Source organism: Halichoeres trimaculatus, unplaced genomic scaffold (assembly GCF_033239565.1).
Source record: "Halichoeres trimaculatus isolate MK-OKI-2021-1 unplaced genomic scaffold, fHalTri1.1 fHalTri1_scaffold_19, whole genome shotgun sequence".
Taxonomy (NCBI): Eukaryota; Metazoa; Chordata; class Actinopteri; order Labriformes; family Labridae; genus Halichoeres; species Halichoeres trimaculatus.
This window is the reverse complement of record NW_027437197.1, coordinates 18,979,326-18,992,892: the sequence shown is the minus strand read 5'-3', so window position 1 is coordinate 18,992,892 and position 13,567 is coordinate 18,979,326. Positions and strand designations below refer to the sequence as shown.

General features: G+C 40.9%; 2 protein-coding genes across 3 annotated transcripts; one reads left to right on the top strand and one right to left on the bottom strand.

The window, feature by feature from the left end:
- The first annotated feature begins 853 nt into the window (after positions 1 to 853).
- Positions 854 to 5,459, top strand: dlx1a (distal-less homeobox 1a). Of its 2 annotated transcripts, XM_074694569.1 has the most exons (5): positions 854 to 1,584; positions 2,175 to 2,290; positions 3,205 to 3,369; positions 3,657 to 3,856; positions 4,252 to 5,459. In XM_074694569.1, the coding sequence occupies exons 2-5, from the start codon at positions 2,257 to 2,259 to the stop codon at positions 4,501 to 4,503; spliced, it is 651 nt and encodes a 216-aa protein (XP_074550670.1). In that variant the 5' UTR covers positions 854 to 1,584; positions 2,175 to 2,256; the 3' UTR covers positions 4,504 to 5,459. The 2 variants fall into 2 exon arrangements, with proteins under 2 accessions (XP_074550670.1, XP_074550668.1); XM_074694567.1 differs by lacking the exons at positions 854 to 1,584; positions 2,175 to 2,290 and having other exon boundaries at positions 2,684 to 3,369; positions 4,252 to 5,457.
- Positions 5,460 to 10,176: 4,717 nt separating this feature from the next.
- On the bottom strand, positions 10,177 to 12,435 carry dlx2a (distal-less homeobox 2a). The gene is made up of 3 exons (XM_074694982.1): positions 11,926 to 12,435; positions 11,350 to 11,534; positions 10,177 to 11,203 (listed from the first exon to the last, which is right to left on the bottom strand). The coding sequence occupies exons 1-3, from the start codon at positions 12,242 to 12,244 to the stop codon at positions 10,877 to 10,879; spliced, it is 831 nt and encodes a 276-aa protein (XP_074551083.1). The 5' UTR covers positions 12,245 to 12,435; the 3' UTR covers positions 10,177 to 10,876.
- Between the last annotated feature and the right edge of the window lie 1,132 nt (positions 12,436 to 13,567).

Sequence of the window (13,567 nt, the reverse complement as noted above, 5' to 3'; positions counted from 1 at the left end):
TCACTCATGTAGCATGACATCTGTGAACTCATTCTGATTTCATTTGCAGTGAAAATCATTAGTTGCAAACAAATATTAAACCAACATATCGCAGGAAAGGTAGAAGAAGAAATTACACTGGAATTAACAAAATATATACATCTGCGCTTTGACCATGGAAGTTACAGTTCCCTGCACCTCCAATGACAATGATTAATCATATCTGACATGCAGACTGCAGGCTGCACACGGAGCTGTGCCTCAGCTCAGCACGGACGCACAGTTTACCAATGCACCGCGGTTTGGATAATATTTGGTGGCTGTGAAAATGTGGGTTGGCATGTCAGCTGAGGAGGGCTTTCTATCACCGGACTGAAATGAAGTCTGTGACATCTTGGCCCGTTTACCCCTCCACCTCCCCCTCTTTCTCTCCCCCTCTGTCTCCACCTCTGCACTCACCCTCAGGTGAAGAGCAGCAGGTGTTAAAACACCCTCAGCCACAGAGCTACTCACTCCTAATGAGGCCTGCTCCGCGCTCCATCCATGCATGGAGGACTTTATTTTTAGTGTGGGGCTGCTTAGGGCCGTGCTGCAGGAAGCTGGACCAGTGTGGCCTCCGCTGCCCTCCTGCAGGAGTCAGATTATAAATTAAAGTAGTAATATTATCGCACGCCTGCTTGCTTGCTCATCCCTGAGGATGACTTGAGAAAATCCCTCATATGAATAATAAATGTCTCAGCTTGTGTGCAGATCAACACTTTGTGAATGTTTGACTGAGCAAAAGGTATTATTGAAATGATTTGTGCAGAGTGTATAAGTCTGCTCGTCTCTAAATTACATTTACTTCAATAAACGCCTGTAATTATTATTGCTATTATTTGAGGAACACTCGTGGTATTATTTTACATTTTCTGCCTCTATTCTGTTAATGGTTTTGCTCACAGCCGCGTGGCAGTTTGCAGATACTATAATCGTGGGAAAATAATGACAGTTATCAGTCGCACCCACCAAGTACCCATAAAAATCTGTCCTCTGTTCTGGAAGATGATAATTATTGGTTGTACTGCCATTATCATTGTCGTTGTTGATAGAGGAAATCTTGAAGCATTTTTCGAAAGTAATTCCGGAGAAATCACTTCAAATTGGCCTATTTCAGGGGGGACAAGGGACCAGCTTTGTCGTTATAGCCTAATATTTCAACAGAAATCTTTAAATCCAGGCATCCGCAGCCGCCTGGCACACTGTGGCGCACGTGCCGTGATGTCAGCGCCTGCATTTTTTGATACCACATTTTTTTTGCAACTTGCTAGTTCTGTTTTGACTTCAATTATGTAATTACACTGATAATCACAGTGACGGAATTTAACTGCCTTTAATTTGTTATTCAGGTGGAGCTGGAGGGGACTGCCGATGGAGCAGCAGCAGCCGGGCTGTGTCTCTGCTCCGCACAGACACCAGAAGAAGAGCTGCAGCCTGCAAACGAAGCATGATAAAATGAAGACTTTCTGGGGACTTACTCCTTTTAACACGTGCGTCCTGATGTGGATTTTTGACCCCGGATGACGCCGATTTATCAGCTTCTCTAATTTGACCTCACTTCTTTAAGTAAGTGCGCCTGTATTGTTTTTAACTGCTGACTGGATTAATTTATTCCTTTTTTAAATGTACTCTGGTTAGACTTTACGCACAGCGACAATGGTGGTCCAGTTGAGCTCTGGAAGAAATATCTCTTGTGTGTAGTCAATCGTCAGTTCAATTAAATCAAATGTCCGTGGATAATTGTTCTCGTTGGGATGTGGGAGGCCGGCCGCACCCCCATCCTCGCTCAGGTTCATGCTAATCAAAGGTGGCCATGTTTTACACCACTGTGGGATTTAATTGATTGCAAAAGAAGGTGCGTAATGTTGTTTGGAGCATGTAAATGTTAGAGGAAAGCAGGCCTGTGTGCATTCATGTCTGTGTTATGAAACAGAAAAGAACAAAGTGGGGAAAAGTATTTAGTCAGAAGAGCTATCATTTGTCACAATGTTTTATTTTGAAGGAGTAATAACGTCTTATTTCGCTTATATTTGTTTCTAAGATGCATTAAATTGACCATTCAGATCATTTTTTAAATACAGTCATTAACCTTTTCAATTCAAGTATCATTTTTTGCACTATGTTAGCTTAATTCTGATGTTTTTGTGTGCTTTCAGGTGTTGTAAAACATCATTAAACCGGCACCTGAGCCAACAAACCTCATCTGACATCAGAGCAGAAACTGTTTTACCGTCCTCCATGCTGCCAGGTGTAACTGAGACCTCAAGCCACTGTAAGTGTTAAATACATGACTAATTACAGAGCTACTTATGAAAATTGAACACTAGTGTTATGCTAATGTACCTTTCTGCAGATAGAGCTTTAATCACAAAAAGGTTTAATCAAACTAGAAAGTGCAGAGAGAGCAGCTTCAACGAGGCTGCAAATATTATTTCACTATTAAATAATGTTTAGACAGTTATATGATCAGCGACACCTTTAATACAGGCCAATGACAATATGAAATATAATAATATCATTGTTATTATTATTTTCATTATCATTACTGGGAAATATTATTAGATAACCGTGTTTGGTTATTAGAAAATACAATCACCAAATAGTCTCTGATTTTTTTTCTCGATACTTCCAAAACAGGTGAAGTTAGATAGAATAAAAAAAAGAAAGAAAGAAAGAAAACAGGAATTATTTGTAATGGTAAATCTTGACGCCCCAGGAGGAAATATTGTGGTTTTCTGGGCTTCCTTGACTTTATCAGCTTCTTCGGACCCAGCCCCAGCGTCGCCAATCGGCTTCCCTCTTGGAGCGCGAGGACCAATCAGCGACCGTCTTCGATGAATATTCATGAGTCCGAGATTCAAACCTTTGAGCGAGTTTGTCTTGGTCCACAGCATCATACCTGGGACTTTTCACAGGCACAAACTACATTTTCTTATGAATGGAAAGAGAAAAAATCAGTTCGGCTTAAATTGGGACCCGTCCTTCACTGAGATCATAGAAGGAAAACAACAAAAGCGAGACAAGGGGGACCGCGAGAAGAGATGACAATGACTACAATCCCAGAAAGTCTAAATAGCCCAGCCTCAGGAAAAACCATTTTCATGGAGTTTGGACCCCCGAGTCAGCAACTGTCGCCTTCCTCTGTGTCACACGGACACTACCCCATGCACTGTTTACATTCTGCAGGTCATACCCAGCACGACAACTACAGCCCAGCCTCGTCGTTCCCCAGATCTTTGGGTTATCCATACGTCAACTCGGTCGGCAGCCATTCCAGCAGTCCATATCTGAGCACAGTACAGAGCTATCAAAACAGCTCGGCGCTTTCACAGACACGGTTAGAAGACCCAGGTAAGTGTGCAGCAGCATCTTTGGATCTAAAATATCCTCATTCAGTGATGGCACTACTTTCCAATGTTTACAGTCCTTGCTGCAGCGAAAAGACGAGCCAGATGTTGGAATTAGGCTTGGTAATTATTTATTGCGTAACGCTATAAACAATGTATGCAATTAAGGGTAATTATACCTAAAGTACAGCCTGTAAAACTTGCGCTGGAGTATTCATAGCTGCGCAGCCTTGTTGGCCACAACTGCCTCCTCATTTTCTAACCGTCTCTTTGCTCTTTTCTCTCCCTCAGCGCCAGAAACAGAGAAAAACACAGTGGTGGAAGGAGGAGAAGTTCGGTTCAACGGGAAAGGGAAAAAGATTAGAAAACCAAGGACTATCTACTCAAGTTTGCAACTTCAAGCTCTGAACAGGAGATTTCAACAAACGCAATATTTGGCGTTACCGGAGAGAGCTGAGCTGGCAGCATCGCTTGGTCTCACTCAGACACAGGCAAGTTCCAGTTTACATCAGCACAAATAGCATCACTGCCGCAGGAACGTTTCTGTACATTCACAAATAACCTTTTACCAAAGATGCCACGATTAAAATCATAATTATTTAGTTATTTACAATTTAAGTTGCACATTTTTCATCACATTCTAAGATGAAATTCAATTTCCCACAATTTATTTGTTGCTCTAGATTTAATCCTGTCATCCGTGCATTAATAAAATCATGACTGGTTTAAAATTTGAGGTTCAAGTAATAAGTGTCTTCCTTTTTCGCTATGGACTTTGTGCGTAAAGCGTGCGTAAAAAGTATCAATATATTACATAAAATAGTTTTGTCTTTTATTAGACGCTCCTTTTGTTTGAAAAATCCAACAACTTTCTTTGTCTCTCCAGGTGAAGATTTGGTTTCAGAACAAACGCTCTAAATTCAAGAAACTGATGAAGCAAGGTGGAGGAACAATTGACACAAACGCCTTGGCCACCGGCCGCGGACTGTCGAGCGGGTCTCCCTCGGTGGCACCTGTCTGGAGCTCACCGTCCACAGTGAAGACTTCAGTGGGATCAACCGGATCTTACATTCCCAGCTACACCTCGTGGTATCCCACCACACACCAAGAGTCTATGCAACAGTCACAGCTCATGTGAGCAGACACCTCAGCCCTCTACTTTGCCATGGCTCGTGGATCTGGATGATGAGTGGGCCTGCAGCCGCTCCGCGCGGCCCGGCACTGATAACACACGACAACAACCCGGAGTCTGCTGCCGCGTGCAGACGCCTGCTGACACAGTGGCCTCCTCATACCGGAAGGAGCGGAGAAGACGAAGAAAAAGGGAATGAAAGACTAAAAGGGCGCGCAGTGCGCCCGGGGGGCAACATTTCCATGACAGCGAGCGGAAATTGTAGACAAATGGATCCTTTTTGGCTGCTGTTTATCACTGTTGTGTCCGTTTCTATTTTTTAAATCATATTTGTGTGAGTTATTATGTTTGTAAGAAAACACGTGTTTGTTTACACCAGATGTCTGGCCCAAGCTGATGCTAAAAAAATCAATCTGCATTTATAAACACAGTAAATCGGAGAGGTGTTTGCTTAACCAAATAATGACGATGAATTAATTCGACCAGTGACCTCCAGGCCATTTTATGCTTACAGCCCATCCAACCACAGTATGCTAAAGTCTCAGATGTTGATTCTATGTGTTTGTTATTTAAGTTAAATTATTGGGACATGTTAAGGTCTACCTGTGTTCATTTTGTGTGTGAGTGAGTGAGTTTGTGTGTGTGTGTTTAAAACAACAACATTGCGTTGTTCCTACTGCACTAACGCAAGCAAAGCTTTTCTATGCCGTGCCCCCATGTTATGTGAAAAATGTAAACGGCCTGACAATTTTGCTGCTTTGGAAAAAAAGAACTCTGTTGAGGCTGAGCAGCTGATTTGTCACTGTATTTTGTACATAATTTGCAGATTTGTTTTGTGCTGTACTGGATACGCTGTGAAACAGGGTTTTAGGCTTTCTGTATTCGTCGAGATGTGTTTTAGTCCACATAGAAAATATTTAGTTTTGTATTGATCACTTTAATTTATTGATCTGTTTCTGAAGGTTTATGTACAGAATGTGCAAAGTTTCAAAAGCAGTAAAATAATGATTTAAATTATGTCAAGAAAAGGTGTCTGATTGAAATCCACCACCCATCCTCTCCATGTAAACTCTTAAATCCACCCTCTTCCTCCTCCTCCTCCCCTTTCCTGAAAAGAAAGGCTTCAGCGTGGTGCAGCTTTAATGGGAGCTGACACAAAGCAGTATCATGTCGGTTATTGTAGCAGACACCACGTGAGGGTGAGCTGCAAAAGGCTCGTCGTTTGGATTCATGTAGTGTGTAGCCAGCATTGGTTTGTGGTTGTAGATGTTGTCAAACCGCTGGAGTGACCCTAGAAAATCATAAACCAGACGTTGCGTCTGTAAAATTAGGTTGATGCATCTCTAGGAGCCATGTGCACGCAAATCCCTTTACATGCAGCTAAGCTTAATATAAAAACATGTTTGCAGGCATTAAGGTACCCTATTCAAGTTTTAGTGATTTAACCGGCCCTAACAGGAAACCTGAATTCATCCAACATCATCCCTTACGCCTTCTTCCCAGCCTTTCTTAAAGATTATCTCAATCCATTTGTCCTCCCACAATCCCCATTTTCTCGCCGTGAATGGGAGAGATCAACTGTGTGTGTGTGTGTTAAGTGAATAATTGTGCACGAGGCAGGTGCTGCAGAAAGGACTGGATGAGCACTTGAAGCGGCTCGGATCAGAAGGAGAGCAGAGAGAGTGAAAAGTTCAAAGGCTTTCTTGTTTGGAGTTCACACTTTACTTCTTTGCTGTGGAGTTACGCAATTACGCGTCCGGCTCTTTGGTTCGACTTTAGCATGCGTTAAAAACTCAACAGATGGAAAAACGATCTCAAAATGTGTTCAGTAATTTTATTAATCGTGCATATTAATTAATATATGAAAAGACTTGCCCGTACCCTAGATATACATCTATTTAAATGCTACATTTTTTTTTCTATCGGGTATGCAAAATAAAAATCTCAAAGAAGAGAAAAGCAGTATGCCTAAAACAAACAAACAAAAAAATAAAAAAATTAACAACAAAAATTGAAAAAAGAAAGAGGAGATAAAATGTTTATCTCAAATTATTATTTTCCATAAAGCATATCCTTTATTTAGCACTGACTGATTAAATAGGACACAAAAAATAAACAAAATGCACCTCTTGCACCAACTGTCTCTCTCTCTTGCAGGTGCATAATCAAAATAATACCAAATGGAATGTTTTGCATTTTAACAAAAAAAAAAAAGATACAGTCCTCACAGCATCACTTCAACAGCCCAGTGTTGTTCTGGGAAGGTTCACAAATACACTGCGTCTACTGCCTTATTTGTTCGTTTTATGTTCCAAACAATGCATATTTTAAATGGTTTATATAAACCTCCTTGTTTATTTTTGTTATTAATTTCGACCTAGTTTTGTTCGTAACAACTGAAACACATTTGAAGTCCACTTCTGTCCTACACTGCCTCACCCTTGTGTAATATCCTTCTCCAGCCTCTTTTGTGTTCTTAATACAAACACGGTCTATGCTGTCCTTTGTGATCAAGCCTGTACGTCGCATGAAGCATTATGTATATATTTCGATGGCATTAAGAAGTCATATGAATTGTGCTGCTGCTGTTCTAGCAAACATAAATGTGTCTACCTAAGCCTTAGAAAGGCGCAGCTGCACATCCAAGAGGGTCAGTGTTATTTCGCTGTATTCTCCCCTTGATTATACGAGCTGAGCCCATCAAACCCAGCATAATTACAGTAATTTCGCCCTTATTTATTCTAATGCAGTTTCCTATCTCTGAGGTAATTATGAGCCTTTTTCTCGCACGGGGGATGTTTCTGCGTTCACAAAGGAGATAGTGCTCTGAAAGAAATTTTGCCGCAGTCAAAGGAGAGGGGAAAAAAAGCGAAATAGGTGAGCTGCCATTTCGTCACTGTTCCCTTAGACTTAGACTTATGTGTAAGGCTGGCAAATTGCTTGCAGGTGTACAGCACATCACGGAGTTCTGTCAATGCGGAGAAGAGGCTTCAAAATTAGCAGAGCACAATAAGAGTAATGAGAGCACAGGCTGGATTAAAGAAGCTTTCGTGTGTCTGCTTGTCCTTACATTTCCTATCGGTGTGCACAGCTTCCTCAGATATAAGCCTGCCTTTCTGTGGATTAAATTAATAGGAGACTTATTTTAAATCAGCGTTATAATGGAAATATGTGGAGATGTGGAGCCATTCTTTCATTATTTTGTATGCCATAAAAGAATCAGCAACATTTAATGATCAATCATTGAGAAAAATTGATTAATTTTCCTTCTGAGGGAAGACAACCCAATTCTTGGTTTTAAATCCTCTCAGATGCATTCAATCGTCGCGCTACTTCCAGTGGATATTTAAGGAAGAAAAATAACAAAACCCACCTTTTAAGCTTGGCAGTGAAGAGGCAAAGCTCCCCCTTAGATTCCCAGAAAGCAGCATGCAGTCAGATGAGCAGCAGCATCCCGCAGCACAGACCCAAACCGAGCGCTTAAATCCCACAAAATGTGTCCCATGTGTCGGTGTAAGCTTTGGCAGCAGCTGAGTTCAGAATATGACTGAAAATGTCTGCTTTATTTCCCCTCTTTATAGCTGATAGCGGAGGAAAAAATGTAGATTATTAGCATAAATGTTTACTCCTCATTACGCTGATGACATTGTGCACTCGAGATCTTGGTAATCTTTGGGGGGAAATTATGAGTAATTTTTTAAAATTTAAAGCAGCAGTTACCATGCAATTCAGGCTAATTCTGCGTAGGCTCCACACGGATATAATTATCGTTGAGTCAAGATGTTAGGCTAAAAACTATGCATTGATATTCCCATTTATTATGTACATGCGACTTTGACAATGTTGATGCTTGAAATAGCGGGAAATTGTCTTGTGTAAAAAATAACACCCCATATTAGGACATCTAAAATTGCGAAGAATTATATAGTAATTGCAGGCTTTCAGATTTGAAAGCCGGAATGCTCAAACCGAAGCAAATGTGGATGAAATTACAGATCAGAGTATAAATTAGGATAGGGGGTATGGCATTTACAAGTTGCCTAGAAAATGCTAAAACCACAGCAGCACTAAACTGTGGTGGAAGTCACGTGGAGCAACAAAACAATCGTGCTTCTTTTCTATTTTTTTATTTTTTATTTTTTTGGAAGAAATGGTTTATAGTCTAAAAAAGTTTTAAAAAGCTTTGTTCTCAAGAAGCACCTGTGAAGTAGCAGTTGTATTTTTGGTTCATGTGCATGCTATGGTGCATTCACTTACACTTTCTTTACAATAGTAGGTCCCCATAGATGTAAGCTATTTCAGCCCGTGTAGCTTACATTCTGCACGTCTGAGATCTTATCTTGTCAGCTCCAGGGAGGAGGCTCCATCATGGAGATATGGCAACCGCTGACAAGCTACAGTCCTAATTATGTACAAGGAAACGATCCCACTTTATGACTCGTGGTCGTTTTGAAGGGAAGCGTGTGGGACAGACAGTGATAATCATGACTGTGTACTAATAATAAGCCCCCACCCCACTCAATCCCTTTATTCGTCAATAGGAGTCAACTACATTTTGCTAAATTAAACTACATAAGATTTATTATGTTTTCCTGTAATCAATTACAAACACTATGATGAGTAATTTTTTGACGTGTGCATGTGTTTTCCATGTAGCCCACAGGCCCCACACGAGCCACATAAATAATGTAGGTCAGTCTGCTCGTCTTCAGAGATCACAGGCTCAGTTTGTGAGACGTGAGAAATGTTTCCATACTGTTGTAGCTTCAGGCTGTCTTGGACCCAGTAACACTCTTTTCTCTTGTTAGACCGAGTTCATAAAACGTCTGGAAAGCAGCTCTCTGACTCCACAGAGTCTGAGGAGCTTGTGAACACTCATAGCAACCCTTATATTTCCCCCTCTCATGCAAAGGCGTGTTGCTCTGTTGCCATCGCTGAGCCTGCCAGTCTGCGCCCCGGGTTTATACCTCAGCCTGTTTGCGTAAAAGAGCAGCGAATCGTCTCTCGACTGGTCCAAAATAATTAAAGTTATTCAAGGAAGCTTCGGAATTATCTGGCGCTCTCCCACTCTTATAGAAATCCAAGATTGAGTCTTTAATACTTAACACGGTTTTTTTTTGGTTGAAGTTTTTTTTTTCTTTTTCTTTTTTTTATACATCAAATGGAAACGCCTGAATATATACACATATTTAAGTTCAACTATCCCCGTGTCTTGTTCTCAGCTCGTGGAGCTATCCAGTTGTTTTCAAACAAGACAAGCATAAGAAGGTTAGCATAAGAAGCTTGACAAATAATTTTGTACTCTTAAGGTTACATGGGTATTTTATTCATCTATTTCTGTCTGTACAGTCAAAATATGGAATTTATTTATTTTAAATAGTTAGTTTAAAAATAAACTGTTTAAAATTATATTCCAGTGGTTCAATTTTAATCTATTTTAGCAAAGTTTCCCAAGGCATGCCAACTTAAACGCTATAAAGTCACGTCTTGACATTAATACTCTGAAATAAAACAATAATAGAAATTCAGTAAACATGTTTTTGATTTTTGAAAGAAAAAAAAAGTTCAACCAGGTGTATTTGTCAATATTTAAATAAAATAGACCACTGTATTCAATTTAAAAAGCATACTCTCAGAAAAAAAAAATAGAAAAAAACAAAGGGATGCACAGAAACATTTTTTATTTAAATAACGTCTGGCCATATATGGAACACTGCTAAAATAAATAAGACAAAATTACAATAAAATGTGATACAAGAAAATAACAGGAAGGGTGGAACAATCAGTAGCTCACGGTGGATTATGATGGTTTTGCACTCATAGCCTAAAAATAAAAGTCGAAGCGACATGGGCTATCAGAAAAGCTGTGGCAAAATATTTACAAACGTGGATTTAGACACTTACCCCAAATTTATTTAACTCAACTAACAACATGGAATGGATTAAGGTAAGCTATGTCAACGCACAACAAAATGAGGTCATATTGATAAAAAGGCACAATACAGTTAACTTGTGCTACATTTGTGACAGGTTGTCCTGCGATGACTGTTTGATTCGCAGGAATGGCAAAAAGTGACGTCCGCATAAAAGCAGGCTTGCGCCCAGGCTGTGATTGCTTTGGGTAATAGTGGTTCATTCATCCCTCGACATAGACAAAATAAATAAATAGAAAAATAACTGTAGAAATCTGTATCTAGCATTTGCGAAAACTGGCAAGGTCCATGAACCTGTCTGGCTCCATTAACTTCACCTCAATGCCTGTGCGTAAAGTTCGCATGGCGCACAGACGAGCTCTGCAAAATAAAGGTATTGGCATTTCTCATCTATTCACCAGTATTGTCCGATTTAAACCCGATAGTATTTGTGTTTGTTTTTCGTTTCAGAATATCGTCCCAGCGCTTATGGCGGAGTTGTGGTGGTGCTGGACCAGAGGAGGCTGGAGATGCGTCGTAGAGTTCGTAGTTGAGTACCAGGAGTAGTTTGCCAAAAACGATGTAGGCGCAGTCGTGTTGGGAGGGCTGCTGCTCTGAGGTAAACTGGAGTTGACACTGTTGATTCTTTGAGTCTGTGGAAAGTCCCAGGCAGTAGTTGGCGGAGACGTGCAGGGGGGAGATTCACTGGAAGCAACATGTTGCTCTGGGGGGATTTCTCCACTTTTCCACAACTTTTTGAACTTGGAGCGGCGGTTTTGGAACCAGATTTTGACCTGCCAAAGACAAGGATACAAGCGAAATATTTATTAACCAACATTCTGCAGCATAAATCCGCCCATGACACATTTAATTTTCTTTTCATTCAAGACACGACGTAGATATTTGACAGAGTATGAACCCGGGTCTTAGATGTACCCACCTGTGTTTGAGTAAGGCCCAGTGAGGCTGCCAGCTCGGCCCGTTCTGGTAGAGCCAAATACTGCGTCTTTTGAAACCTCCGTTGAAGTGCAGCCAGTTGAAAGCTGGAATAAATGGTTCGAGGTTTCCTGATCTTCTTTGGTTTTCCATTTACCATCCGGATTTCTGGCTCACGCTCTTCTTTCTCTGCAGGAACATTCATGGGCAAATTATGTTATGCACAAATGGTATTGCATATTCCTTTGTTACCTTGAGCTGTGACGCATGTTAGATGACATATTTGTCAGACATTTTTAACACAAAAGATAATTAGGCACAATTGTTCAAATGACATCAGGAAAAAAAATCCAACATTGCATTAGAGTTACATATAATAACAATACACTGTTCTCAAACTTCAGAGTTCATCTTTGCTGGCGTGTTTAATCAATTCTAACCACATGCTTATTGTCAGGTTTGGTGTGTGCATGGTTAAATTTGTCTCCTCTACATTTCATGCCATTAGCAACTTTGGTCATTAGGGTCAAAAAAAGGTAAATTTACTTATCAAAATGGAGGAAACAAACATCTTCCTTACCTGTGTCTGCTGAAGTAGGAGAGGGGTTGGAGTCGTAGGAGCTGTATGCACCATATGATGAGTTGAAACCGAGTTCGTATGACTTTGTGTTATATGGCACAACGCTGGTGGCGCTGCCGTGGTACTGGTACGAGCCGAGTTGGCCAAAAGGAGACCCTGCGCAATGGCCCGGCTGCTGGCTGTTATAGTAGCTGCTGTCCGTGGCCGTGGACACTGGCAGTGTCGGCGACTCCTGCGACTTGTGCAAGCTGTGGTAATTGCTCGAGGTAATCTGGTTGGAATGCATATCAGTATTTAAGGTCTCAAAAACCCCAGTCATCTTCGATCTGAAGCGAAAGAGTCGTGTTGTCTATGCGTAAAAACTGAAAAAAAAGGAAAAAACTGCGGAGCTGTAAAAGCGACTAAAATCTTGGACTGATAACACCTCTCCGTGAATCGAAACGCATCCCCGGGTAAAGTGAGGCAAAATGAGCAGAAGGTGTGTCCCCCTCGAAGTGGCCTGTGATTATCTGCTACGGTTGGTGGTGGGAGCGCATTTATGAGAGAGTGAGGGAGAGAGAGCTACTGTGTCTGAGGCAACCAATGAGTAAGGGCTGCACGACTGACTACTCCCCACCGCGTCCACCCTCCATTATCTGTTCAGGTCTGTCTGCCTCGGTTGTCTGCTGTGACTTTTCCATCAAAGTCCATAAAGCACCAGAGGAAGGTATCGCAGGTCCTGTAAGTCTGCACCTCACACTATAACTCAGATTGAATAGTTTATCTCAATATATTGACAGCACAGAATTTGAAAGTATGATGTAGAATATGGATGACATTAAGTACAGACTGGTTCAAAGGCCTCATAAATTGACCACAAATTAGTTTTTAGATGCACTGCGGTTGTAACACATCATTTGGATTTTACTCGTGTCAATAAAGCAGATTTACATCAGCAAAGCAGCCAGTTTGGTAAACCATGGGCCTGTCTGATACACTTCTCTATTAGTTTGGTCTAAAAAAAGAAGCCCATAGAAAATATTAACAATAAAAGTAATGCTTACTGATTAGTCTGCAGAATACAGAGGAAATTAGGGGCACAGAGTGCCGGTTGAAAGGGCATTCGAGGAGTTTCACACAAAATAAAAGCCTGTGAATGTTACTTGACAGCGTGGAATAGTAACAGCGCCTTCTAGTGGGTAGAAATTGGACTACAACTCTTATATTGCGTCTCTTTTTGATGTACCGGGACTTTACGATGTAAAAAAAAGACCTGCTATGTAAACAAACTCAATTCAAATTGCGCAAGCATACTCACAGAGCTGTGGTTCATCAACACTCAACTCAGCTTCCCATGGATGCCTGGGTGTTGGCTTTTATACGCCAAGAAGTTCACGTTGTTACAGGGTTTTCATACGCCACAAGGTGGCAGTACAGTTCCTTTTTTTACACCAAACGTCTGTGTGGTGCCACTGCACCTGTACTATATTCTGAAAGTTTACATTATTACATGGATAAACACACCTTTTTAAAATAACCCCTCTACCATGTTATTAAGTAAACACAGTTTTTTAAAAAATCAAGTTCCTGTGTCTTACTTAGACACATGATGACCCCAGATGACCATGGTAATGTAGTTTGTTAGTAAACTGTCCTTATAATG

Coding starts and splice junctions, on each gene's coding strand:
- dlx1a (XM_074694567.1), top strand. CDS start 3,060: ATGACAATGACTACAATCCCAGAAAGTCTAAATAGCCCAGCCTCAGGA. Junction 3,370..3,656: donor GACACGGTTAGAAGACCCAG/GTAAGTGTGCAG, acceptor TCTCTCCCTCAG/CGCCAGAAACAGAGAAAAAC. Junction 3,857..4,251: donor TTGGTCTCACTCAGACACAG/GCAAGTTCCAGT, acceptor TTGTCTCTCCAG/GTGAAGATTTGGTTTCAGAA.
- dlx2a (XM_074694982.1), bottom strand. CDS start 12,244: ATGACTGGGGTTTTTGAGACCTTAAATACTGATATGCATTCCAACCAG. Junction 11,535..11,925: donor TCCTACTTCAGCAGACACAG/GTAAGGAAGATG, acceptor ATGTTCCTGCAG/AGAAAGAAGAGCGTGAGCCA. Junction 11,204..11,349: donor TGGGCCTTACTCAAACACAG/GTGGGTACATCT, acceptor TGTCTTTGGCAG/GTCAAAATCTGGTTCCAAAA.